This window comes from Salmo salar, chromosome 01 (assembly GCF_965601325.2).
Source record: "Salmo salar chromosome 01, fSalSal1, whole genome shotgun sequence".
NCBI lineage: Eukaryota > Metazoa > Chordata > Actinopteri > Salmoniformes > Salmonidae > Salmo > Salmo salar.
Window position 1 is genome coordinate 47,458,161 of NC_138291.1, and position 27,507 is coordinate 47,485,667.

The window sequence follows — 27,507 nt, forward strand, 5'->3', positions numbered from 1 at the left end:
GAATCTCTCTCACTAACTCACTCGCATGCTCATGCTCGCTCTCTGTGACACAGTATAATCCTGAAGAAGTGGGAGATTTCCTGATAGTGTTGTCCTTCTCATGTGTCATAATTCAGAGCTGGTTCATCGGTTATCAAAGGGAGAGTTCGGTCTGAGGGCTAACATAAAATCAGGTGTGGTTTTAATTCAACATGTTTATCACAGCTCATACTGTAGGTCGCTGTAAATCATGCCATGTCTTTGTCTTGCGTCTTTCGCTATCTCTGATTCCCTCTGTGGAGAGAAGTTCATAATTTCTCCCTCTTTAGTTTACAAGGTCACACCCGTCATCAGCTTCACTTCATATGTATCTTCAGTCTGGGAGAAAACCCAACACTCGTGTCCCTGGCTTCTGCAACCTTTGGAGTCAAAACGGGGAATTCTGGCATATGGACAAGCAACTCAACGCACGAAATTTGCTGTAATGAATTATGTGCATATATGCACGAATTGATTGTGAGACTGCGTTGCGACAAGATGATAAGCGAGATAAATGGGAACTCTGTGGGAAAAGTCATTTAATTAAGCTCATCCCCGAACAAAGAAAATTAATTACTCCATATCAATTTGCATTATTAAACCACACGCCCCTCTAGTCCAACGGGGAGTGTCTAACCAGACTTATTCAAACGGGAGCATTCTCTGTTTAGCCACCGTCTTCGGCCTTATCCTTCCTCTCTTTCATAATGTCCTTTCATTTTGCTCATATTTAAAATCACCCCCTTCACAAACCTTCATTCATTTCGGTCTCTCATTCATTCACTGATTTCGCTCTTTTATTGTGCGCTCTTACGTAAGACCCTCCCTCAGAGCGTCACCCGTAAAGGGGAGATGCGGATCGAGCCCTCAGCCAATGAGGCCACTATACTACGAGTGGTCTCTGCGAAGGTGACTGGGACTGAACAGATGGTGACAGAGAGAGAAGCAGCGACGACTGTAGATGACAAACGGTTATTCTCAAGCAGTCAAACAAGAGGTCCCTTACAACAGACACAGCAGAGCGCATGCGAACATATTTCAGTTAGCAGCATTTAAGGTTAGAGAAAGTTACTTATTAAAACTCGGGATTAACTTAAGTCCATTTATTTCAAAGGAGTATACTATAAGGTTGCAATAGCAGGACCGAAGAAGCGTGTATGGAAAGCGAGCAAGTAAGGAGACGAAGCGTCTTTGGACAGTGTAAAGTCAAGGAAGGATAGGTAGGCAACATAGCTACCAGCCGATAGCCTGATCTAGTTCTAAACGGTTTTGGTACAAGACTAAGACTGGATATTGGCGGGAGAGGAGCCAACGGGAATTATTGATCACAGTGCAAAATACTTGAAGTAACCTTTGAGCGTCACTGTTGGAAGTAGCCTAATGGCGCATTTGGGGAGCAAAGAGCACCGACGAGACGCATCAAACTGTTTCAAAATTCAGCTCCAGCTCTGAAAGCTGAGTTCACTTTCAAACAACATTGGATTAAGAATCGTATATCGCAAAGTCTTACATATTGATTTCGGATTTATATTGATTATATTTAGGCTATGGACCAGAGGCGAGGGTTCTGAAAACGTGTCCAGCACGCCGAGCGGCTTCTAAATATCTGCTGTTGCTTTCCACACCGACCACAGCATCGCAACACCAGCAAACACCGACAAAACCAACAGCTGTTGTCCCAACTTGGATAAGACATGCAGAAAATGCACAGGAAGGTTAACCTGCTGTGGGTAGTCTTCTTGACGATGACCCAGGTGTCAATCAAGAGCTTCCCCACCAACAGTCAAAAGAGTGCAGTCCCCAAGGACAGGAGCACTGCGACCACGGAGGTAAAAGCCTACTAACTTTTCTACTCACAGTTAGGGGGTTAGGCCATTTGCAAATTTTTATTAAATGTCATATGATTGGGAAATATGTTTCACTCTGCTGAAACTTGACAGAGTGCATTTATGAATTGATGCGTAGTGTTACCTTAAACACCTGGCTGAACGTAACACGTTGTATGTTGTCTGAAATTACAACATTATTGTTTAGGAATTGGCATCATTCATCATGAAATTAATCTATTTGGTTAAACTCTTTATTCTGAAAGCTCAATGGACCAGAGACAGTGAGCAACAATGGCCATGGTCCAAAGTGACTTCATTGCGCAATCATTTTGATGAAATGAAAGCAGAGGTAGTCGGGAGCTGGGGAGGGCAATAGTGAAACGTTTGATTGTCTACACATGTTAAGGGGAGACAATCTAAAAAAAAAAAAACATTAAATAATGTACAACAGAGAGTATGTTCTTAGGCAGTCCTTAGGCTGAGAGGAGCAGAGAGCCCTCATTGGCTGGTGAGGAAATTGACATTTTCCAGTTGTGATGACACTCATACCTGATAACACCTCAAATACCCCCCTCGGGTATCATTGGAGCATCTGGCAGTTCATGTCTGTCAGTGTGTATGTATGCTATACTGCATAGACTTTGGGCTGCATTTAAATCTTAATAAAGATGAAGGCATTGCCCTTCCACATGGCTATAATACAGTAATGACCCAGTTACTAGTCATCGTTTTCCAGGGTTCAGGGAGCAGGTCAGAGGTAAAGGGTCAGAGATCAGAAGTCTTAAGCAAGTGTAGCCTCAGGCTTATACCCTTTCTGATAAAATATTATTAATGGAGAACTCTCCCTCTATCTATCTATCAGTCTGTCTGTCTGTCGACTCCATCACACGAAGACAACAAATCTGCCCGTGATCTTACCCTGTTGTTACATGGTACCACCTTCACACTTACAGGATAGATATGAAGTAAGAGGGCTGTAAAATGACGTTGTTGCTAATTCCATGTTAATACAATATATTTTCATGTTTACTCCAGTACAATATAACAAAGTGATTTTTCACAATACAGACAAGCACGCAATTCAGAGTGAAGTTATTTTAATGAAAATCAACCAAACAAACGTAAGTAAAAACACATTTCTATTCACAATCATATCAAATAGCTAGCTAGCTAGCTTAACAACAAAAGCAATTGCATACATTTCTATGTGAATATGTGAAAATAATTTTAACATTAGCTACATACAAGTTGTATCTACATGAAGCATACAAATATGACTGAATAGAATCACTGCATACATAATTTATTATACAAGAGACAAAATTCACAAATTATAAAGCACAACGGCAGAGTCATGTCTTGAGTGCAAAACTAATAATGACTCAATAATTCATGCTTTCTGAGAACGCTATAAAGTCCAGAAGTTGTGGGCGGAACTAGAAAGTTGGCTGTCAGAAGTATCACATTGTAAACATACTTTATTCCGCCTGTCTGTGTATTTCAAGACATGGCATATTGGGGTGTAGCGAGATCCCCTATCTCGGAAAAATGTATACTAAAAACGTGGAAATAAAACAATCCAATAATACAATGGAAAAATAAAAAGATGTATTATTTAAATATTGCGTGGGCTACGGAGAGAAACTACATGTTGCAGTTTCAGGCCTTGTGGCGGAAAGTGATGCGGGTGCTGGATATGGGGGTGTGTGCTAGTGGGTCTGGGTAGGTGTGATGTAGTTGATGTTTGTATGATGTTGTCATTTGCACCACTCGGGAGCCCAACTCAGGCACCCAAGTAGCGCAGCGGTCTAAGGCACTGCATCTCAGTGGAAGAGGCGACACTACAGTCCCTGGTTTGAATCCAGGTTGAATCACATCCGGCCGTGACTGAGAGTCCCATAGGGTGGCGCACAATTGGCATGGCGTCGTCCGGGTTATGCTGTCATTATAAATAACAAGTTAAATAAAGGTTCAATAAAATAAAACATTTGTATGTTTTGTGTTGTTTATAAAATAAATCTTACCCACCCACAAAAAAGAATGACTGCATACATTCTAACCACAAGCTAACATAGAAGATTGCTAGCTCAAGCATATTGATTTGCAGAAATAGCTAGAAGTGTCACAAAATAACTGTAAACAGAGTATGGACAAACTAAGCATCTATGCAATGTTCTCACATGCATATTGCCTCGTAAGAAAACAATATCTTAACACTCAAAAGAGCTACATAGATTCTGTACAACATGTAGCTAAATTACTACCATAGCGGGAGCTAGCATGCTAACACACAATGTAATATCAATGGTGATCCGTTAGCTTAATTAGCCTAGCATACAAGTAGACTTTAGAATGTAGAATAAACATACAAAAAATGTAATTCCAACATAAAACACTGCTTGCGAAAGCAAGTCTTTAACTACATTTTCACAATATTACCCACAGACATATCTTTCCAAAGCGCAGTAAGAAGGAATCAATTATTTATATATACACTAGATGACTAACAGTTTTGAAGCCACCATGCCTCCATCTTGGCACTCCCCCACCATTCAAAATAATATTTTGGAAGCTATAGAAATGCATTTATGAATGGCTATATTTGTTTTTGACATGATTATTCTATTACGTACACCTTATTACATACTTTTAAATTATATTATGTGAGCTAAACATGAAAATAAAAAATTGAAAATTATATTAAAAAATATTCCTTAAAGTATAATTTTTTGAAGTTCTAATGTTACTTTCCTCGTTACAACAGAAAAAATAATTGTCCTTGAAACATTTAATTGAAATACTGTAGGACTGCTTCATCCGGGGAGTGCCAATAGGTGACCGGTGGCTTCAAAGCCTCTCATTGGCCAATACATAGTATCAGAAATCCAGGGTTTATATACATCATCTGAAGGAACGGAGGAGCTTGCATGTGAAGTGTCACTTCAGCAACCGGTGGCCAGGGACGGCTGGCCACATTAAGACTTCTGTTTTTTCCATCAAAATAAAAGCATGCGGCAAAACGCTGTGTATGATATTAATTCAGTATTTTTTGCAGTTTTGCATAGTGCACGTTATAGGATGCAACATTATAACTACATTGGGAAACGCTAAACCAAATGTTTTTGACACTTTTCTACTATGACATGAGGGACTTTTATTTTGAAATGTTCCAAAATTCGTAACCTGGAAGTGACTCGTTATTGTTGCTAGTAGCTACTTTTCAATCTCACCCACGATGTTCAAACTTGCCACCGTCTATTTGCCTGGCTACCCAGACTCCTTGCTCCGTTGTAACCTAACGTAGCAGGCATAAAATAAATGCCTGAAACTAGATCCCCTACATACTAGTCTTGATGAGAAGAAAAAAAACTGTAGGGGGAGGTTCTCTTCTACACCGTTCAACAAAGCCAGTAAAAGTAGAGGAGGAGTTAAGATGGAGTGTCTCCTTCTTAATGTCCAGAAGTGGAAGTCGTGTCACAGGCTATTTTTCAATTTCCCCTGAAAACCGGAATGTCTGGTTGTTGGGGACTCAGCAGGGGGTAGCTCCGTCCAAATGCTACACCACATCCACAGACGTTCGTTTCTTCTCTGCAATGAGTACCTCCCGACCCCTTCACCGAATGTAAACAGATTCGGAGCCGTCTGATTGGCCCAGAATCCGATGTGTTGGGCCAGAGCCAGAACACACGTGGGTAAAGCGGCGGTTTGAAAATGTGTTATTGACTTTGGTACTCTGATTGGTTCGAGGCGATCCAATTGCTGAAGAATTTGTTTTGTACAACGCTCCTCGTCACCATAAACAAGTTCAATGATTGCAGAGAGGAAGAGGGAGGCCCAATTTGGCAGAAAATCTGTCTCCCTCCAGCAGGTAGCGTTTTTTCGTTGTTTCGCCCACCAAGCATGGAGTTTTTGTATGGACTCCAATGAGAGAGTTTCGAATTTGGTCAACAACAAAAAATGTATACCTTATTTGCTACGCAAGGTTTATTTGATCTAATAGAAGTCCCGTAATGCTTAAGTTGTTACGAGTGTACTGGTATAAGAAGGACACGTGACATTCCAGCAACTTTGTGAAAAAAACACTTCATATCGGAATTGCCTCGGGATAGCTAAGGCTTCCAAAAGGGTTCTTCAGCTGTCCCCATAGGGGAAGCCTTTTTGGTTCCAGGTAAATCCTTTTGGGTTCCATGTATAACCCTCTGTAGAAAGGGTTCTACATGGAAGCCAAAAGTGTTCTACCTGGAAGCAAAAAGAGCACATTTTTTTCTAAGAGTTTATGCATATCCATGGTATAAGGCTATTAGCATAGCATCTCTCTCCATTGAATACAGGCGGTTGACGTCAACAACACTCATCGAATATTCAAAAAAGGATTACAACAATGTATCCACCAATCCAAAGAAAGGATAGCAGGGAGCTAGACAGCCCGCTTTTCCGCTTTGTGGACAACGACTCCCATTGTTAGGGCAGAGAGACATGTATCTTGTCAGTACATCCATAATCTTTGATGATGTAGCGAACAAAGTATGTAGCGAACAAAGAGTTGTGTGAGTCGTCTGGCTAACAATCCATAGTCATCCTTGTCTTTCTAGCCTTTAAATTGCCATCATCTGTGAGTATAAGTATTATTGGTCATGATTTAAGGACGTACGTGTTGTTATTTAGTCAGAAATGTGACTTCTACCAGAGATAAATGATTGCTATCTATGTTTGGATTAGTCGGAGGATTAGCCGGTGGGAAGAAGTAGGATGGAGAGAGGACCTTGGAAAGACGTGTTTCTTAAAGTCCAGGTAGCAGATAATGGACCCTATCAGATATTTATGTAGTTGGTGCTGTATATTAACTAGTATACATGGGTTCTAACTTGAACAATTATTTGTTAATTTACAATTGTAAAATGCATGCACATAAAAACCACGAAGACTGGCAGAAACGCATGAACGCAAGATCTCAATTTTGATGACTCACACGGTGAGCCTACTTTAGCCTACTGTACATGGTAAGCTGATGCGCACCAGGTTGTACTTTATGTTTTAGCATGGATAACGGCTGTGAGGATTTTTCAACGATAGTCACAATATATTGACACAATTATAATATTTAGAGAATAAAAATCTTTTTTCATCAATTACATGTGGAAAAATATATTTGAGTAAACATTATCAAGCCAGCAGCAGATAAAACAGAAAGTGAATTCTCTCCTAGCTTGCGGCTATCACTGTCTAACTGGCTAGCTTTAGGATATTTACTACCCCATACCAGTGACAAACTTGGATATGTTATCGACATATCTAGCTCACTTATTTTGCCTGCTAGAAAGAAACAGACACAAATTCATTCAGAAACAGAGGGAAAGGATCGCTAGCTATAGCAAGCTAACGTTAGCTGATGCCTCTTTAACAAGAAGCAACTGTGACAACATTGATTACTTTCCCATTTAACAAAATCCACAATCCACCCCTCCATAGAAAGCCTGTCTCCAGGACTTCTAAATGACCCCAGATCTGCGATCAGATCCATGACCAAAGTGTCGCATTTCAATTTAGCCTGCAGGCAGGCTCAATAGAAAACTCCCCCAATGCTAGACACCATCCAACGAGACAGTGAACGGCTCCCAAAACACAACTTATGCGGGAAGCTCTAGAAATAAATGTTCCAATTAAACAAAATCCACAATCCACCCCTCTAAAGAAAATCTGTCTCCTTTCTCTGAAATTCCACCAGATCCACGTTCTAATACCTGGCCAAAGCTTTGCATTACAGTTTAGCTCGCTATCCACACACATAGACATACACACAGTTTGGGCCCCAGCCACAGGCTCTATACAGAAACATTGACCTCCATCGTGACCAAACTACTCTTTTCCCATAGGTTTGTACTATCTATAGTATGACAGTACCAGCAGTTAGCTAGCAACAGTTGGCAGACATGTTAATTTGGCTACTTTAGCATTAATCAGTGTTATTTAGATGGAAGATGTGAGCTAAATACATATGTGAGCTATATCCACCCTGCACAGCCAGAAGAGGACTGGCCACCCCTCATAGCCTGGTTCCTCTCTAGGTTTCTTCCTAGGTTTTTGGCCTTTCTAGGGAGTTTTTCCTAGGGAGTTTTTCCTAGCCACCGTGCTTCTTTCACATGCTTTGCTTGCTGTTTGGGGTTTTAGGCTGGGTTTCTGTACAGCACTTTGAGAATATCAGCTGATGTACGAAGGGCTATATAAAAATAAATTTGATTTGAATTTGATTTGATTAAATACGGTAGCTCTATAGCTAGCTAAGTTTAGCATAGAGGTAATAAGTTAGCTCTTTCATTTAGCCGGTAAAGTCCTGATAATGCTTTGTCTCTGCTGGTGCTGCTGGCTGTTTGTGATACTTTATAGGCCACATTGTTGGTAAGGACAGCATCCATTTTGAAAAGCAACATTTTGCTGAAGCCCTCCTTCTATTGTTGACAGCCATGGAAGTTCTCAAGGATAAAATTTGCGAGTAAATGCCCAATTCGCCGACCTCATTCTCACAACTGTATCCCACTTTACAAAGTGTTGCATTTGCATGATAATAGAGGCATACTCACATTTCCATAGCAAGTGTTTCTACCCCCTGCTACCACACAAAGCTTGGCCATCTTGATGAATAAAAATACAATTGCTAGCTAGCTCCATACCACTAACCCACACTTTTTTTTTTTTTTTTTTAAATTTTTTTTTTATTATACCCGCAAGTGTATGAAGAGTGAGCATGGAAACCCAACATTTAGAACAATATTAGAATATGATAAAAATTGATTTAAGTGTTTGTAATTTGGGAAGGTTTTCTTGGGGTGCTCTAAGTTACAATTATATACGTTTCTGGCATTGAGAAATAGCTGCTACATGCCCTTTAATTGATAACATGGTTGTGGAAAGTTGTATTTACACATAGTTACAGTTAATTTGTAGCACTTTTTCTGGTAAGTGAAATGGTCAGATAGCTAGCAATTTCTGCAAGTCATCTTCTATGTTAGCTCATGATTGGGATATATGCAGTCATTCTGTTTAATCATATTTGTATATGATATATATTCATGTCATGTAGATACAAAACATTTTTGTATATACAGTAGCTAATGTAAAAATGATTTACACATATTCACATAGACATTTATGCATTTCACTTTTGTTGTTATGCTAGGTCTTTGATATGGTTGTGAATACAAATGTGTTGCTACTTAGCTAGCTAGCTAGGTTTGTTTGGTTAATATTCATTAAACAAAGTTTTGTGTCTCAATCGTATAAAAAAAACACTTACAAACTGGATCACTTTGTTATATTGTACTGGAGTAAACTTGACAGTATCTGGTATTTACATGGTATTAGCAACAGCTTCATTTTACAGTCCTCTTACCTCATATCTATCCCATAAGTGTAGAGGTGGTACCATGAACAGGGTAGGATCACGGACAGATTTGCTGTTGTCTTCATGGATTGGAGTCATCCAATGTGCTGGTACTACATTGTATTTACCTGGAAACAGACACCACTTCATTTTACAGCCCTGTTACTACTACATACAGATTACTGCCAAAATAAAGGAAATACTTGAATAAATGAGGGATACAAAGTGTATTGAAAGCAGGTGCTTTCACACAGGTGTGGTTTAGGAATGAATTAAGCAATTAACATCCACTTACCCATTACCCAAAATTCCCAGTTACCCATTATTTTGGCTACATGGCAAGATGATGAGATCTCATTGACTTTGAAAGAGGTGTCTCAAATGAGCATGGAGGTTTAAAGGGTGTGTGTGTGTGTGTATGTGTGTGTGTGTGTGTGTGTGTGTGTTTTTGTCAGGGTTATTATAGTAAACTAAAACTAAACTAAAAACTAAAATTGTAAAAACAATTTACTAAAAATAAAAACTATTATCTTTGACTTCAAAACTAACTCAAAGTAATAAAAAAAAGGATAAATGATGTTCAGTTTTTGTATTTTATTTTAAACTTTTGGGCAAAAATCAAATGGGATTTAAAAAAAAAAAATTATTGGGTTTTCGAACTTCTGATTCTTGCAGGCAAATGCTGCCAATAGATGGCAGTGTTTCGCCAGAGAAGAAAAGCGAAGAAGACTTATTTTTTATTAAACCTTTATTTAACTAGGCAAGTCAGTTAAGAACAAATTCTTATTTACAATGACAGCCTACCCCGGCCAAACCCTAACCCAGACGACGCTGGGCCATTTATTTGGTATAAAACAAGACCAATTGAACAGAACATCAAATTATGGCTTAATAAGACACACATCATATAGCACTTAGTTATTCAACATCAATATGTTCCAAAGGTATTGAAATGATGGTGGTTTGATTGATGATGTTGACATCATGAGTGAGTTGTATGCTAGGCCCGATCTCCAGCCCAATGAGACTCCCAATCACGGCCGGTTGTGATACAGACTGGAATCGAACCAGGGTCTGTAGTGACACTTCTAGCACTGAGAAGCAGTGCCTTAGACTGCTGCGCCACTCAGGAGATGATTACTGTTCCTCCGCCAAAAATCTGTCCCCACGAGATAAGCAGACCTTTTTGCATGGAGATCTATGAGAGAGTTTGAATTTACATGAGGGTTATTTGATCAAATAGAGTAATGTTTAGGTTGTTACAAATGTACTGATATAAGTGGAAGCACGTGGCATTCTGCAACTTTGAAAAAAACAACTTAGTTGTGCCTGTTGTTCACACGCTTAGTTGTCCTCTCATTGGCTAGAATGGTCCCACCTGATCTCGTCTCCACCCGCCTGCCTTCCATCTTTGAGGACATGTATTTTCATTGTTAGAGCGGTTACATGAACATCTTGTCAATATCTGTATAATAGATAATGTTTGCTATCACTAGCTAATGACAGGAAAGAAATCCGTGGCAGAGATAGCGAGACACCGCCACATTTTTTTTATGATCGGAGAGGGGCCACTCTGGTCTGCTTAGGGGGCTGCCCTATAGCGAAACATCTCACTGGCTATTTTGTTCTGGTCGCGGCGAGGGCAATAAGCAGACCAGAGTGCCCTGCCTCGAGCAGAAAAATGTGTATCGCTCTGGGGCAATAAGCAGACAGTGGTTGCGTTCCCCTGCTCAGATATTGCATGCATCAACCAATGGTTGCGTGCCACGTCATCAACTGTGTCATCAACTGACAGATTTCAATAACATATAGTGTGGTTAGCTGATTTGTAATATACCTACCCAGGCATTGTAAGATCTGTCAGGCATCAGAAATGTCTAAGCTCTGGAACGAGGCCTAAAATGTATTTATAATTTAAACCTAACCAAAACTATGACCACCACCTTATTATTGCCTCCTAGTGGCATGAAGTGACATGCCCCCCAACAAACAAACTATAGACTTACAACACATACAGTTGAAGTCGGAAGTTTTCATACACTTAGGTTGGAGTCATTAAAACTCGTTTTTCAACCACTCCACAAATTTCTTGTTAACAAACTATAGTTTTGGCAAGTCGGTTAGGACATCTACTTTGTGCATGATACAAGTCATTTTTCCAACTATTGTTTACAGACAGATTATTTCACTTATAATTCACTGTATCACAATTCCAGTGGGTCAGAAGTTTACATATACTTAGTTGACTGTGCCTTTAACAGCTTGTAAAATTCCAGAAAATTATGTCATGGCTTAAAAAGCTTCTGATAGGCTAATTGACATAATTTGAGTCAATTGGAGGTGTGCCTGTGGATGTATTTCAAGGCCTACCTTCAAACTCAGTGCCTCTTTGCTTGACATCATGGGAAAATCAAAAGAAATCAGCCAAGACCTCATTAAAAAAATTGTAGACCTCCACAAGTCTGGTTCATCCTTGGGAGCAATTTCCAAATGCCTGAAGGTACCACCTTCATCTGTACAAACAATAGTATGCAAGTACAAACACCATGGGACCACGCAGCCGTCATATCGCTCAGGAAGGAGAGGCATTCTATCTCCTAGAGATGAATGTACTTTGGTGCGAAAAGTGCAAATCAATCCCAGAACACCAGCAAAGGACCTTGTGAAGATGCTGGAGGAAACAGGTACAAAAGTATCTATATCCACAGTAACACAAGTCCTATATCGACATGACCTGAAAGGCCGCTCACCAAGGAAGAAGCCACTGCTCCAAAACCGCCATAAAAAAGCCAGACTACGGTTTGCAACTGCACATGGGGACAAAGATCGTACTTTTTGGAGAAATGTCCTCTGGTCTGATGAAACAAAAATTGAACTGTTTGGCCATAATGACCATCATTATGTTTGGAGGAAAAAGGGGGAGGCTTGCAAGCCAAAGAACACCATCCCAACCGTGAAGCACGGGGGTGGCAGCATCATGTTGTGGGGGTGCTTTGCTGCAGGAGAGCCTGGTGCACTTCACAAAATAGATGGCTTCATGAGGATGGAAAATTATGTGGATATATTGAAGCAACATCTCACGACATCAGTCAGGAAGTTAAAGCTTGGTCGCGAATGTGTCTTCCAAATGGACAATGACCCCAAGCATACTTCCAAAGTTGTGGCAAAATGGCTTAAAGACAACAAAGTCAAGGTATTGGAGTGGTCATCACAAAGCCCTGACCTCAATCCTATAGAAAATTTGTGGGCAGAACTGAAAAAGCGTGTGCGATCAAGGAGGCCTACAAACCTGACTCAGTTCCACCAGCTCTGTGAGGAGGAATGGGACAAAATTCACCCAACTCACCCAAAATTCACCCAAATGTTTGACCCAAGTTAAACAATTGAATGGCAATGCTACCATATACTAATTGAGTGTATGTACATTTCTGACCCACTGGGAATGTGATGAAAGAAATAAAAGATGAAAAAATCATTCTCTCTACTATTATTCTCACATTTCACATTTTTAAAATAAAGTGGTGATCTTAACTGACCTAAGACAGGAATTTTTTACTAGGATTAAATGTCAGAAATTGTGAAATACTGATTTAAATGTATTTGGCCAAGGTGTATGTAAACTTCTGACTTCAACTCGAATTGGCTCCTAGCCCCCATGAATAGGGTACTATCCTTTCTGTCCCTAACAATTAAACTAAAACTAAATAATAGAAAAATGAAATAGAAATGTTTTTATCAAACTGGAACTAAATAAAAATGTGTTAATCAAATGTGAGAACTAACTGAAACTAAACTTAATTTCAAATAAAATCTAAAAACGAAAAGAAATTAAAACTAATATAAAATCAATCTTTATGGTATTTTTTACGTAAAATTGTGATAATATTCAAACCGGACAATAGCGTATTCATTCAAGGAGAAAACGAAGGAACAGCGTGCTCGCGTGACCGCGCATATCCAATCCCTTTGTTGCCAGGCAGTCCACTCAGAAACTGAGCTCCTATTATCTGCCCAGTGACAGGAGAATGCTCAAACCACTTTCTGAAGGCTTTAGACAGCCAATGGAAGCCTTAGGAAGTGCAACGTAACCCCATGGATACTGTAGTTTCGAAAGGGACTAGAAAGAAGAACTACAATTCTCAGATCCTCCACTTCCTGGTTGACTTTTTCTCAGGTTTTTGCCTTCCATATGAGTTCTGTTATACTCACAGACACCATTCAAACAGTTTTAGAAACGTCAGAGTGTTTTCTATCCAAATCTACTAATACTATGCATATTCTATTTTCTGGGCCAGAGTAGTAACCTGTTCAAATTGGGTACGTTTTTCATCCGGCCGTGAAAATACTGCCCCCTAGCCCAGACAGGTTAAATCTTTTGTCTTGCCCATCCAGGCTGCATCACATCCGGCCGTGATTGAGAGTCCCATAGGGTAGTGCACAACTGGTCCAGTGTTGGCCGGGGTAGGCTGTCATTGTAAATAAGAATTTGTTCTTAACTGACCTGCCTAGTTAAATAAAGGTTAAATAAATACAAATAAATCAAAATATTCACCCTCTGAATGTCACTTATACACAATCCATGTCTCAAAAAATAATTTATTTCACCTGTCTCCTCCCGTTCATCTACACTGATTGAAGTGGATTTAACAAGTGATCAATAAGGGATCATAGCTTTCACCTGGATTCACCTGGTCAGTCTATGTCATGGAAAGAGTAGGTGTTCTTCATGTTTTGTTTACTCAGTGTATATGTCAGGTTTGCTCAAGGAAGCAGGAGGGGTGAAATCAAGCGCAGGAGACACAAATCCGTGAACACATGTTTAATTGGTATTCACTTAGTCCAAAACTAGGTAGGGCAGGGCGCATTAAACAAAAGCCCAAAATACCAGCCCACACACAATGCAGGGACGCAGCCCACAATAAACTCTTAGAAAACCACAGGCAGAGGGAAACACCTGTTCCTCAGACGAGAAGCATCCTGACATAAAACAATCACGCACAAACAACAAGCCTACGTAGCACGACTAAATACCCCCCCCACCCCCCACTAAACAACTAATACAAAACAGGTGCATGCCTAACCTAGACCTAACCAACAGAAAGTGAAACAGAGGATCGGTGGCAGGTAGTAGGCCGGCGACAACGACTGCCGAGCGCCACCCGGGCGAGGAGGGGCGCCACCTTCCGTCGATGTCGTGACAGTATATGGTATTAGCAATGGCTTCATCTTACATCCCTCTTACCTCCTACCTACCCTGTAAGTGTGAAGGTGGTATCTTGTAAAAACAGGGTACGATCACAAAGAAATGTACTCTTGTCTACATTGGATGGAGTCGTCCAATGCCGTGGTACCTCACAAGTAACTACGTTGTATATGCTGAAACAGACACCACTTCATTTTACAGCCCTGTTACTACGAACGTACATGCTAACTAAAGGTAAAGTACACAGAAACAACGGGAGAGAATATCAACACAAGAGGAGGACTTGAAGGTATTGATTTAGTAATTACGTGCAAATAAATGATAAATGACCATGTAAGTAATTGGTGTTTCTTACGGAATTACCCTCTTTACCCTCTCTTTCGCTATCCACACAGGTGCTTTGAGTTTCTTTTGTCTCCTCTCTTTTTCTGAATCACCATACCTCATAACACATAAATAACATGGTGAAGATCTGCTGTATGAAGCCCAGCTGAGCTGCGGTGTATGTTGTTTGACTTAAGTTAGAGAGATGTAAAGACCAGAGGGGTGTACTACGATTGACGCTAGATGTACTGAGGGTTTTCTAAAGCTAGCCAGCTTCAGTTACTGTAGCTTCCCATTCCAGCTCATGCTTCATCCATACTACGATGGTGGATATTGCTCTAATTTTGAACACACACAAGTATTTGCTTAATGAAATATTTAATCCGTAATCTTCGTCAAATGAAGGGCATGATGATGCAATCGTTGCGAGAGCGAGGGAATCTGATTTCATTGGTCCTCTTATATTTCTACCTCTGGATTTATGGGGTGTTACCAGAACACAGAAACCCCATATCCTTCACCCTAGCACTGACTTCATTCTATCTGTCTCTGTCTGTTAACTCGAGAGTTTTGGTTAATGTCTCAGTCACTAGGGGCCATGCAGTTTCCTGGGCCCAGTCCCGAGTCCTAGACTAAAAAGCACTTTCAATGAACATTCTCCATTGAACATGAATCTTAGTGCAGGAATAGGTGCGATCTGGGTCTGGGAAACAATCTCTAGATGATCTCATGACAACCGGCACCTCCTGATTATGGAAGCAGCGCCTTGCACAAAGGTCCTGTTTCTCCTCTTATAAAACTGATTTTATGTCTCCACTGTTTTCTTGTGGAAGATGAAGACTTTTGATTAGATGGCTAAGCTCAATAACAGTATAACTGCGGAACTCCCCCATGCAGGCATCCATGTACTCACAGAAGAGGCCTATAGATCACTAGATACAGCGGAAGTCTCTCTCACCGTTGGCCCGGCAGGGTGCCAGAAACATACCTTGCTAGCTGCCTGGAAGGTGAAAGAATGTTCTAGAGAATTTGACAATCTGGCGAAAAGTAGCACAGCGCCAGTTTAGAAAGCAACAACGGCAGGGTGGAATTGTGCGGAGTGTGAAAACATGCTCTTTCTCACTCGCTTTCTCACGCTCACTTCCTCTCTCACACAATCTCTCCCTATCCTGATCTTGCATTCTCTCTCACATTCTCTATCTCACTCTCTTTCTCACCCCTCTCTTCCCCCTCCATCTCTCTCTGTGATGTATTTTTATTAAAGTGAGAGAGCGGTTGGGTTGACATTGCTCAGAGGGAGCCGGCGAGGCTAAATGTTTGAGGGACGCAACATGAACCACCTGTTTTACACACAAACAACTACTTACTTATCCTAACTCTGGCCTGGAATGTATGCAGCAATATTGCATGTGACTCTCTTATGTGTGTATGTGTGAGCATGCATGTGTACATGTACACTGAGTATACCAAACATTAGGAACACGTTCCTAATATTAAGTATCACCCCCTTTTGCCCTCAGAACAGCTTCAATTCGTCGGGTCATGGACATTTCTACAAGGTGTCAAAATTGTTCCGAAGGAATGCTGGCCGATGTGGACCAATGCTTCCTACAGTTGTCACTGGATGTCCTTTGGGTGGTGGACCATTCGTCATAGACACAGGAAACTGTTGAGCGTGAAAAATCCAGCAGTTCTTGACACAAACTGGTGCACCTGGCACCTACTACCATACCCCGTTCAAAGGCACTTAAATATTTTGTCTTGCCCATTCACCTTCTGGATGGCACACATACAAAATCCATGTCTCAATTGTCTCACGGCTTAAAAATCCTTCTTTAACCTGTTCATTCACCTGGATTCACCTGGTCAGTCTATGTCATGGAAAGAGCAGGTGTTCTTAATGTTTTGTATACTCAGTATATATGTCTGTTTGGGCATGTGTCGTGTCTTTGGCTATGCCGGATTAAGTGATATGACATGCTAACCTATAAAATTCTTTCTCTGTAATTAATATTACCTGATTAAGCTAATCATGTAAATGTAATTAACTAGAAAGTCGGGGCACCACGGAAGAACGTTTATAGAGCCGTTATCTTCCGAATAAACTCTTAAAATACTTAGTCATATTTTACATCGATAGCAGTCAATATTAACCCTTATCTTATTTTCAGTCTCATAATGAAAGTGGTAAATTCTTGGCTATCTTCATGAACCCTGGCTAACAAGTTGAATCAGCAATAGAAAATTGGGTTTAATTATTTATTTACTAAATACCTAAACTAATCACACAGAATTACATATACACAGAATACAAATGATGTCATACAGAAAATGTCCTGGTGGACGGAACCTGTATGATGGCTGGTTACACAAAGGAAAGGGGGTTGGGCTTGAATGAAAGAGCGGGAAGACTTAGGAACGAAGAAACAGCAGCTATGCTAACGTAAATACATTATCTTATGCATTACTAAATTACCGCCCATTTGGAAAAGGAAAATGCAATAAATATTTACTCTGAGCTGCGCTTCGGTAGGTTGGTCGTAGATGCTGGCCGGGTTGGCCAACAGATCTTCCTGTCCTCGGAAGAATGTCAATGGTGGTAAAGTGGATACGTGGTGGTATCTTCGTCTGGTTGTTAGACTGGATCAGTCGTCCGTCCTTTCCTAGCCCACGTCTACAGCTCAAAGTTCATACCATTCGCCACCAAAGCTCACGCTGAGGTTGGCTTAGTTCTGTACTTGACGTGTGTCCTTCTAACGTAGAGGCTGCAGACCTCACGTACTGGAACATGTGGTTATCTTTTCGTCAAAGGCTTATATAGTGGAGAGGGGGAAGGATGTGTTTCATCGTTTATAACCCCTGTCTCTTCACAGGGGTGGGCCACTGATCAAGCAGGGCACTTTCCTTATGAAAACCCAATTCTCTCATTTGGAAGCTAAAATTACATTTAATCTCCTAACAAACAATTTCAATATCAAACATTTCAATTGCATAACAATTCCATGTTACTCTGATAACTAGAGGGTGTATACTTTCTCAGGTACAGTTTATGTCGTCCTGTCATCAGTCATAATGTCTCAGATGACAACCGAACTGACATCCATACTCATTACGTTCCCAAGCATATTTCCAACTGGTTTTATTACCAAAATATGGTTCCTTTTCCCCATTTGTTTGATGTTCCCAGACTCTCTATATTTAACACAGGCTATTCAAGTCCTTCAGTAGGGTCAGAAAGAGAGGGGAAGGGAGAAAGGTATTCATGGGGGGGTCATAAACCTTACCCACAGGCCAACGTCATGACACATGCATGCGTGTGTGTGTGTGCGTGTATGCTTTCATGTGCATGTGTGTGTGGAGGCAGAGCAACAGGGATGAGGGGTAGAATTGGGTTGAGAGGCTCTGGTAATTGTTAAACCAAATAATCCTGGAATGATCGGCTAGTTCCCCCTCTTAGAGGGGAGCTGATGCCCATGCCACATTTCACAGAGAGTGCCAAATTCTTTATCCCGTACAGAACTTCAAGTTGCTGTTCTATATGGTGGCATGGGGTGACTGTGTGGAGTGGAAAGTTCTCAAATGTCAGACGCCCTAATTGAGGTTAAGCTGAAACTGTATACCATAATCCAGGTATGAAACTACAGCCTGGTTGCATATGCTGATTGGTACACACTGCAATCTCAGCTTCAGGTTTTAATGAACAAGAAACGTAAACTAACGCTTCAACGGAACTGCATTAGTGTGTGGTGAGCTAAAGAACACACAGTGTGTGACACACACACACGCGCGCGCACACACACACACACACACATTCCATGAATACACATACATAGATCTGAAAGATTCATATGAAGCATAACAGCATGACTTACAGTCTAACAGTCAAGTCTAGTTCCTTAGGGCACTGTACATTCTCCAGTCATGGAACTCCAATTAGTGCCTGTTTGGTACCATATCTCTCTAGAACACTGTTAGGTCAGCAGAGCACTGGCGGGGGTTTGGTACCATATCTCTCTAGAACACTGTTAGGTCAGCGGAGCACTAGCGGGGGTTTGGTACCATATCTCTCTAGAACACTGTTAGGTCAGCGGAGCACTAGCGGTGGTTTGGTACCATATCTCTCTAGAACACTGTTAGGTCAGCGGAGCACTAGCGGGGGTTTGGTACCATATCTCTCTAGAACACTGTCAGATCAGCGGAGCACTAGCGGGGGGTTTGGTACCATATCTCTCTAGAACACTGTCAGGTCAGCGGAGCACTAGTGGTGGTTTGGTACCATATCTCTCTAGAACACTGTCAGGTCAGCAGGGGGTTTGGTACCATATCTCTCTAGAACACTGTCAGGTCAGCAGAGCACTAGCGGGGGTTTGGTGCCATATCTCTCTAGAACACTGTCAGGTCAGCAGAGCACTAGCGGGGGTTTGGTACCATATCTCTCTAGAACACTGTCAGGTCAGCAGGGGGTTTGGTACCATATCTCTCTAGAACACTGTCAGGTCAGCAGAGCACTAGCGGGGGTTTGGTGCCATATCTCTCTAGAACACTGTCAGGTCAGCAGAGCACTAGCGGGGGTTTGGTACCATATCTCTCTAGAACACTGTTAGGTCAGCAGAGCACTAGCGGGGGGATGGTACCATATCTCTCTAGAACACTGTTAGGTCATCAGAGCACTAGCGGGGGTTTGGTACCATATCTCTCTAGAACACTGTCAGGTCAGCAGAGCACTAGCGGGGGTTTGGTACCATATCTCTCTAGAACACTGTCAGGTCAGCAGAGCACTATCGGTGGTGCTTCACTACATGTTATTATTGGGCCGCTGTGTGTTTGTTTGGTTATTCAAGGTGTTATTTCTGGACTCTGGCTGCCTTTGTTAGCCATCTTTCCAGAGCTACCCATAGCTACAGTGAGTGTCTGCAATGAGAATGCACAAAGACTGCTTTATTGAAGAGATAGGATAAAACACGTTTGGCTATGCTAGTGATACTATCGGGGAATGCCAACCAAATCAGATATAGTTACACGCCGACGTGGTGCCAGAGAAGAAGAAGAAATAAATCCGACAATGAGAGATTTCTCAAAGTTTCTGCCAGTTTCCGGGCAGGCGTCCAGACATAGATACGCACACCCACCCACACACACACTGGCCTCCCTACCTCTGTTCTGGTGATTGTCTTCGTTGGTTTCCAGGGGATGTTTCTCCTGGCCAACTCTCCATGGCTCTTGTGGATCTCCAAGAATTCTCTGGTCGAGCGCGCTCTCTCTCTCTCTCTCTCTCTGTGTGTTAAAGCAATGAATTCAGAGAGCCCTATCAATCCCCTGTGTGTGCTCTGTTCTCCCAACTCTTTCCCCAATTTACACTCAATCACTCAGAGAGAAATATATATCTTTTTTATTATCCGTGGAAGGTTGCTTTGGTGATGTTAATGTTTATATGGAGGAGAGCTAGAAGAGTCACATCCCAATGGCTCTGTCGTGTGCAGTTGAGCAGGACCGTTTTGCCACTAATTTAGCTCTTCGATTTCCTTCCAACCTGGGATAGGTGAAAGGTCCAGAGAGAGTGGAGGAAGTCATGAAGGGGACCATCAGTCAGTCATACATTATGGCTGCGTTTACACATGCAACCCAATTCTGATCTTGTTGCCACTAATTGGCCTTTTGACCAATCACATCAGATTTTTGCCAATAAGGGCTGCCTGTGTAAACGTAGCTTATGTGACCTGTCATTATGTTATCAAGAGAGAAAGGAGTACAGGGGATAGACTACAGTGTAGCGTAGCCACTTGGTAAAAATCTCTTCTCTTTTTTTGTTGTCTTCTCCACCCCCCCACCCCCCCCCCCCCCCTCATTCTCTCCCTCTCTCTGTGTCATGTATCTGGATGGAAGTTGTTAAGACTGGAATAACTTTCCTTTCATTGTATCGTGTGCCTGGTGAATCTAGACCCACTCATGCACCACTAATAGTTATTCTTCCTGGCACAGAACGTTGCGTTCCTGGTATTCAACTCCGTTCTTGACTCATTCAAAGGCAGGCTTCTCTGTTATGACTACTGGGATACATTTGTTTTAACACCCAACCTCAGCTAAAGTAAAGCCCCAACCTAAACCTGTTCCATGAATGGCCTTCTCTGCTGCAGACCTCTGGTTTTTGGTCATGCTGAAATCTAGTTGAGGGTTGGAAGTGGAATGTATGTACGGGTGGTTTGTGGAGGGGATTGGGGAGAGGACATCTGTTTTGCTTGTGTTAGAGACACAGCCAGAGTCAAGACAGGATACACATGATCAGTGGATAGAAGGCTTTGATCAGAGGCATAATACAGAGCTGAGCACAGCTCTGAGCAACAAAAAAATATATAAGAAAAAAACAACAACGAATATACCTTGATTAGATAAGCTTGTAATATCTTTCACCGAGTTGTGGCTGAGCGACGACATGAATGACATACAGCTGGCAGGTTACACACAGTAGCGGCAGGATAGAACAGCAGCCTCTGGTAAGACAAGGGGTGGCGGTCTATGTATGTTTGTAAACAACAGTTAGTGCACGATATCTAAGGAAGTTTCGAGGTTTTGCTCGCCTGAGGTAGAGTATCTCATGATAAGCTGTAGACCACACTATTTACCAAGAGAGTTTTCATCTATATTCTTCGTAGCTATCTATTTACCATCACAAACCGTTGCTGGCACTAAGACCGCACTCAATGAGCTGTATACGGCCATACGCAAACAGGAAAATGCTCATCCAGAGGCGTCGCTCCTAGTGGCCTGGGACTTTAATGCAGGGAAACTTAAATCTGTTTTACCTCATTTCTACCAGCATGTTAAATGTGCAACCAGAGGGAAGAAAGCTCTAGACCACCTTTACTCCACACACAGAGACGCATACAAAGCTCTCCCTCGACCTCCATTTGGCAAATCTTAGCATAATTCTATCCGCCTGATTCCTGCTTACAGGCAAAACTAAAGCAGGAAGCACCAGTGACTCGGTCAATAGAAAAGTGGTCAGCTGAAGCAGATGCTAAGCTATAGGACTGTTTTGCTAACACAGACTGGAATATGTTCCGGGATTCCTCCGCTGGGATTGAGGAGTACACCACATCAGTCACTGGCTTCATCAACAAGTGCATCGATGACGTCGTCCCCACAGTGACTGTACGTACATACCCCAACCAGAAGCCGTGGATTACAGGCAACATCCACACTGAGCTAAAGGGTAGGTTGCCGCTTTCAAGGAGTGGGACTCTAACCCAGAAGCTTATAAAAAATCCCGCTATGCCCTTAGACGAACCATCAAACAGACAAAGCGTCAATACAGGACTAAGATCATTCTACACCCGTTCCGACGCTCGTCGGATGTGGCAGGGCTTGCAAACTGTTACAGACGACTAAGGACTATTACAGACTACACAACCGCAAGCTGCCCAGTGAAACAAGCCTACCAGATTAGCTAAATTACTTCTATGCTCGCTTCGAGGCAAGTAACACTGAAACATGCATGAGAGAATCAGCTCCGGACGACTGTGTGATCACGCTCTCCATAGCCAATGTGAGTAAGACCTTTAAACAGGTCAACATTCACAAGGCCACAGAGCCAGATGGATTACCAAGACGTGTACTCCCGAGCATGCGCTGACCAACTGGCAAGTGTCTTCACTGACATGTTCAACCTCTCCCTGTCTGAGTCTGTAATACCAACGTGGTTCAAGTAGACCACAATAGTCCCTGTGCACAAGAACACTAACATAACCTGCCTAAATGACTACAGACCATAGAACTCACATCTGTAGCCATGAAGTGCTTTGAAAGGCTGGTCATGGCTCACATCAACACCATTATCCCAGAAATCCTAGTCCCACTCCAATTTGTGTACCGTCCCAACAGATCCACAGATGATGCAATCTTTATTGCACTCCACACTGCCCTTTCCCACCTAGACAAAAGGAACACCTATTTGAGAATGCTATTCATTGACTACAGCTCAGCGTTCAACATTGTAGTGCCCTCAACGCTCATCACTAAGCTAAGGACCCTGGGACTAAACACCTCCCTCTGCAACTGGATCCTGGACTTCCTGACGGGCCGCCTCCAGGTGGTAAGGGTAACAACACATCCGCCACGCTGATCCTCAACACTGGGGCCCCTCAGGGGTGCGTGCTCAGCCCCCTTCTGTACTCCCTGTTCACTCATGACTGCATGGTCAGTTACGACTCCAACACTATCATTATGTTTGCCGATTACACAGTGGTAGGCCTGAACACCGACAACGATGAGACAGCCTATAGGGATTAGGTCAAAGACCTGGCCGTGTGGTGCCAGGATAACAACCTCTCCCTCAACGTGATCAAAACAATGGAGATGATTGTGGACTACAGGAAAAGAAAGACCGAGTACGCCCCCATTCTCATCAATGGGGCTGTAGTGGAGGAGGTTGAGAGCTTTAAGTTCCTTGGTGTCCACATCACCAACAAACTATCATGGTCCAAACACACCAAGACAGTCGTCAAGAGGGCACGACAAAGCCCATTCCCCCTCTGGAGATTGCAAATATTTGGCTTGGGTCCTCAGATCCTCAAAAGGTTCTACAGCTGCACCATCGAGACTGGTTCCTGACTGGTTGCGTCACTGCCTGGTATGGCAACTGCTCGGCCTCCGACCGCAAGGCACTTCAGAGGGTAGTGAGTACGGCCCAGTACATCACTGGGGCCAAGCTTCCTGCCATCCAGGACCTCTATACCAGGTGGTGTCAGAGGAAGGCCCTAAATATTGTCAAAGACTCCAGCCACCCTAGTCATAGACTTTTCTCTCTGCTACCGCACCGGAGCACCAAGTCTAGGTCCAAAAGGCTTCTTAACAGCTTCTACCCCCAAGCCATAAGACTCCTGAACAGCTAATCAAATGGCTACCCAGACTATTTGCCTTGTCCCCCCTTTTATTCTGCTGCTACTCTCGTTTATTATCTAGGCATAGTCACTTCAACTCTACCTACATGTACATATTACCTCAATTACTAACCTGTGTCCCCGCACATTGACTCTGTACCGGGACCCCCTGTGTCTAGCCTCACTACTGTTATTTTACTGCTGCCATTTCATTATTTGTTACTTTTATTTCTTATTTTTTCTTAACACTTACATTTCTTAAAACTGCGTTGTTGGTTAAGGGCTTGTAAGTAAGCAAATAAGATTTGATTTGATTAACCCGGAGTCAATACATGTTAGGAACACATTTGGCAGCGATGACAGCTGTGCCTCTTCTTGGGTAAGTCTCTAAGAACTTTGCAAGCCTTGCCATAGATTTTCAAGCAGTGACAGATGCGGCCACCACTACTCAGTGACGTGTTGGAACATAAGGCTTTGTATTGAGGCCAAAAAGTTTATTCCTTTGCCGTGCTTTTTTGCAGTATTACTTTCGTGCCTTGTTGCATACAGGATGCATGTTTTGGAATATTCGGTATATTTGTATTCTTCTTTTCACTCTCTCATTTAGGTCATTACAATGTTGTCGATCCATCCTCAGTTTTCTCCCATCACAGCCATTGAACTCCGTAGCTGTTTTAAAATCCCCTATGTCCTCAGGGTGACATCTCTGAGCAGTTTCATTCCAGTCCTGCAGCTCAGTTCAGGACTGGAATGTATCATCAAACTATATCTTTGATGTGTCTGGGTGGTTTAATACGTCATCCACAGCATAATTATTAACTTGACAATGCTCAAATAGATATTCAATGTCTGATTTGTTATTGTTACCCATCTACCAATATCTGCCCTTTTTTATGAGGCTTTCGAAAAGCTCCCAGGTCTTTGTAATTGAATCTGTGCTTGAAATTCAATGCTTGACTAAGGGACTTTACAGATGCTATATGTATTGGGGACAGAGGAAGGGGTAGTCATTCAAAAATGTCAACCCCTATTATTTCACACAGAGTGCATGTAAATTATTATTTGATTTGTTAAGACACATTTTACTCCTGAACTTATTAAAGATTGCCTAATCAAAGGGGGTGAATACTTATGCAACAACTCTATTTTAGTTATTTATTTTTTAAATGTACTATAATTGTTATTAATTTGTAAAAATGTGTTGATTTTATTTTGTGTAGATCAATGACAAAAAAATCACAATTAAATCTATTTCAAAACCCCTTTGTAATGCAACAAAATGTGAAGAAATCCAAGGGTGTGAATACTTCTGATACCCACTGTATATCCATAAGAACAGTACAGTGTGATATCCTAACATGCAGAAAGACAGTGATGGGTTAGACAGACAGACATACAGGCAGACAGTGATGGGTTAGACAGACGGACAAAGCACAGTCAGTGTCAAGTGACTCAGCTGGGTTTGATGTTGTTGACTCAAGAGGCCTCTCTCTCTCTTGGCCCAGACTCACGGACTACATACTAAAGTGAACCAGATGATGGAGATTTGGGTGTGTGTGTGTGTGTGTGTGTGCACACGTCCGTGCGTGTGTGTATGTGTACGTGTGAGTGTGTTTGTGTGTGTGATATTCTACCTGCTTGTACCATCCCAGGCTTCACTCCAAACCTCTATCCCTGTAGACGGTATTACTGCTAACGCCAACCAACTGTGATGTAGACTGACAGACTGACTGACTATTCTCTTCTCTGTAAAGAAGATACCTACATACCTTGTGGAGTAAAACAGCTTTGACTTGAGTTGTGTTGTATGTACTTTGATTGACTAATTGATAAAAAATAATACATACTGTATAAACAGTACATACATTTTAAACATGTGACAGCACAATAAAATCAGATAGGTCTTCCCTGTGGCTCAGTTGGTAGAGCATGGTGTTTGCAATGCCAGCATGGTGTGTGCAACACCAGGGTTGTGGGTTCGATTCACACGGGGGGCCAGTACAAAAAAAAAATGCATGAAATGAAATGTATGCATTCACTACTGTAAGTCGCTCTGGATAAGAGCGTCTGCTAAGCGACTAAAATGTAATACTTATTTCCATTTAATTTATTTAACTAGGCAGGTCAGTTAAGAACACATTCTTATTTACAAAGACAGCCTACCCCAACACTGGGACAATTGTGCACCGTCCTATGGGACTCCTAATCACGGCCGGTTGTGATACAGCCTGGAAGCGAACCAGGGTCTGTAGTGACACCTGCCTTATGGTCAGATTCCGAGCAGTTGCCATACCAGGCGGTGATGCAACCGGTCAGGATATTCTCAATGGTTCAGCTGTACAACTTTTTGAAGATCTGGGGACCCATGCCAAATCTTTTCAGTCTCCTGAGGGGGAAATGTTTTGTTGTTCCCTCTTCACGACTGTCTTGGTGGGTTTGTACCATGATAGTTTGTTGGTAAGGTGGACACCAAGGAAATTGAAACTCTCAACCCGCTCCACTACAGCCCGTCAATGTTAATGGGGCCTGTTCGGCCCACCTTTTCCTGTAGTTCACGATCAGCTCCTTTGTCTTGCTCACATTGAGGGAGAGGTTGTTGTCCTGGCACCACACTGCCAGTTCTCTGACCTCCACCCTATAGGCTGTCTCATCGTTGTCAGTGATCAGGCCTACCACTGTTGTATCATCAGCAAACTTAATGATGGTGTTGGAGTCGTGTTTGGCCATGCAGTCGTGGGTGAACAGGTAGTACAGGATGGGAATAAGTACACATCCCTGAGGGGCCCCAGTGTTGAGGATCAGCGTGGCAGACGAGTTGTTGCCTACCCTTACCACCTGGGGGTGGCCTGTCAGGAAGTCCAGGATCCAGTTGCAGAGGGAGGTATTTAGACCCAGGGTCCTTAGCTTAGTGATGAGCTTCGTGGGCACTATGGTGTTGAACACTGAGCTGTAGTTAGTGAACAGCATTCTCACATAGGTGTTCCTTTTGTCTAGGTGGGAAAGGGCAGTGTGGAGTGCGATTGAGATTGCATCATCTGTGGATCTGTTGGGGCGGTATGCGAATTGGAGTGGGCCTAGGGTATCCGGGAGGATGCTGTTGATGTGAGCCATGACCATCGTAGTACGGATGAAGCCTGAGCTGGAATGTGAAGCTAACTGAAACTGGCTAGCTTTAGAAAAGCCTGAGTAGATCTAGCTTACTTCATAGTATACCCCTCCGGTTAGATCATGATGATGTCAAATTGAATTAGCTCATTTGTTGTTATCGTCATTCAGTCTTCAGCATGTTCATTCAGTCTTATCTAACTACATGTGGAATGTTCTGTAATGCCACAGAAATGTAATCTTGTATCAACATTTATAAGATTATTGTCTCTGAACATTTCACAACATTTTAAAAACGTTTTGAGAAAATGTTCTGATCCACAATATATTGTTGCAACAATAGGACAAAGCTTGTGCATGGGCCTGCATCAGGACTCTTGTTAAAGAGATACCTACTCTCAGTGATGATCTCAATTTATTATCTGTCATCTACTATCAACCTGTATGAGGTGATGCATGAAAAAATGAAATAATTGATCATTTATCTCTTTTTTCTTTAGGCGATATCTCAGGCTAGCCCGGGTGGCGATGTGGGTGAGACTCTGGAGGACCTCCAGCAGCAGAACCAGCTCCAGAGCCTGGCATCATCCAACCCATCCTCCCAGAGACCCCGACGCCGTGGCTGGTCCCAGGGGGTTCTGCCCAAACCAGAACCAGAGGAGGATCCAGAACCCTTCATCCTGGACCTCAGGAACTTCCCTGAGCTGGCCAACGCAGACCTGGGATCTCACAACCCTAATATACAGGTAGGTTTACACAACCCTAATGAATAAG

General features: G+C 42.3%; 1 protein-coding gene across 1 annotated transcript in view; it reads left to right on the forward strand.

Moving 5' to 3' along the window:
• The first annotated feature begins 915 nt into the window (after nt 1-915).
• Nucleotides 916-27,507, forward strand: part of ism2a (isthmin 2a) — a 52,072-nt gene continuing 25,480 nt past the window's right edge. Inside the window, exons 1-2 of the mRNA XM_014196118.2 lie at nt 916-1,847; nt 27,234-27,479. Coding sequence (XP_014051593.1) covers nt 1,713-1,847; nt 27,234-27,479 — 381 coding nt within the window. The 5' untranslated portion in view covers nt 916-1,712. The remainder of the gene's footprint in view (nt 1,848-27,233; nt 27,480-27,507) is intronic.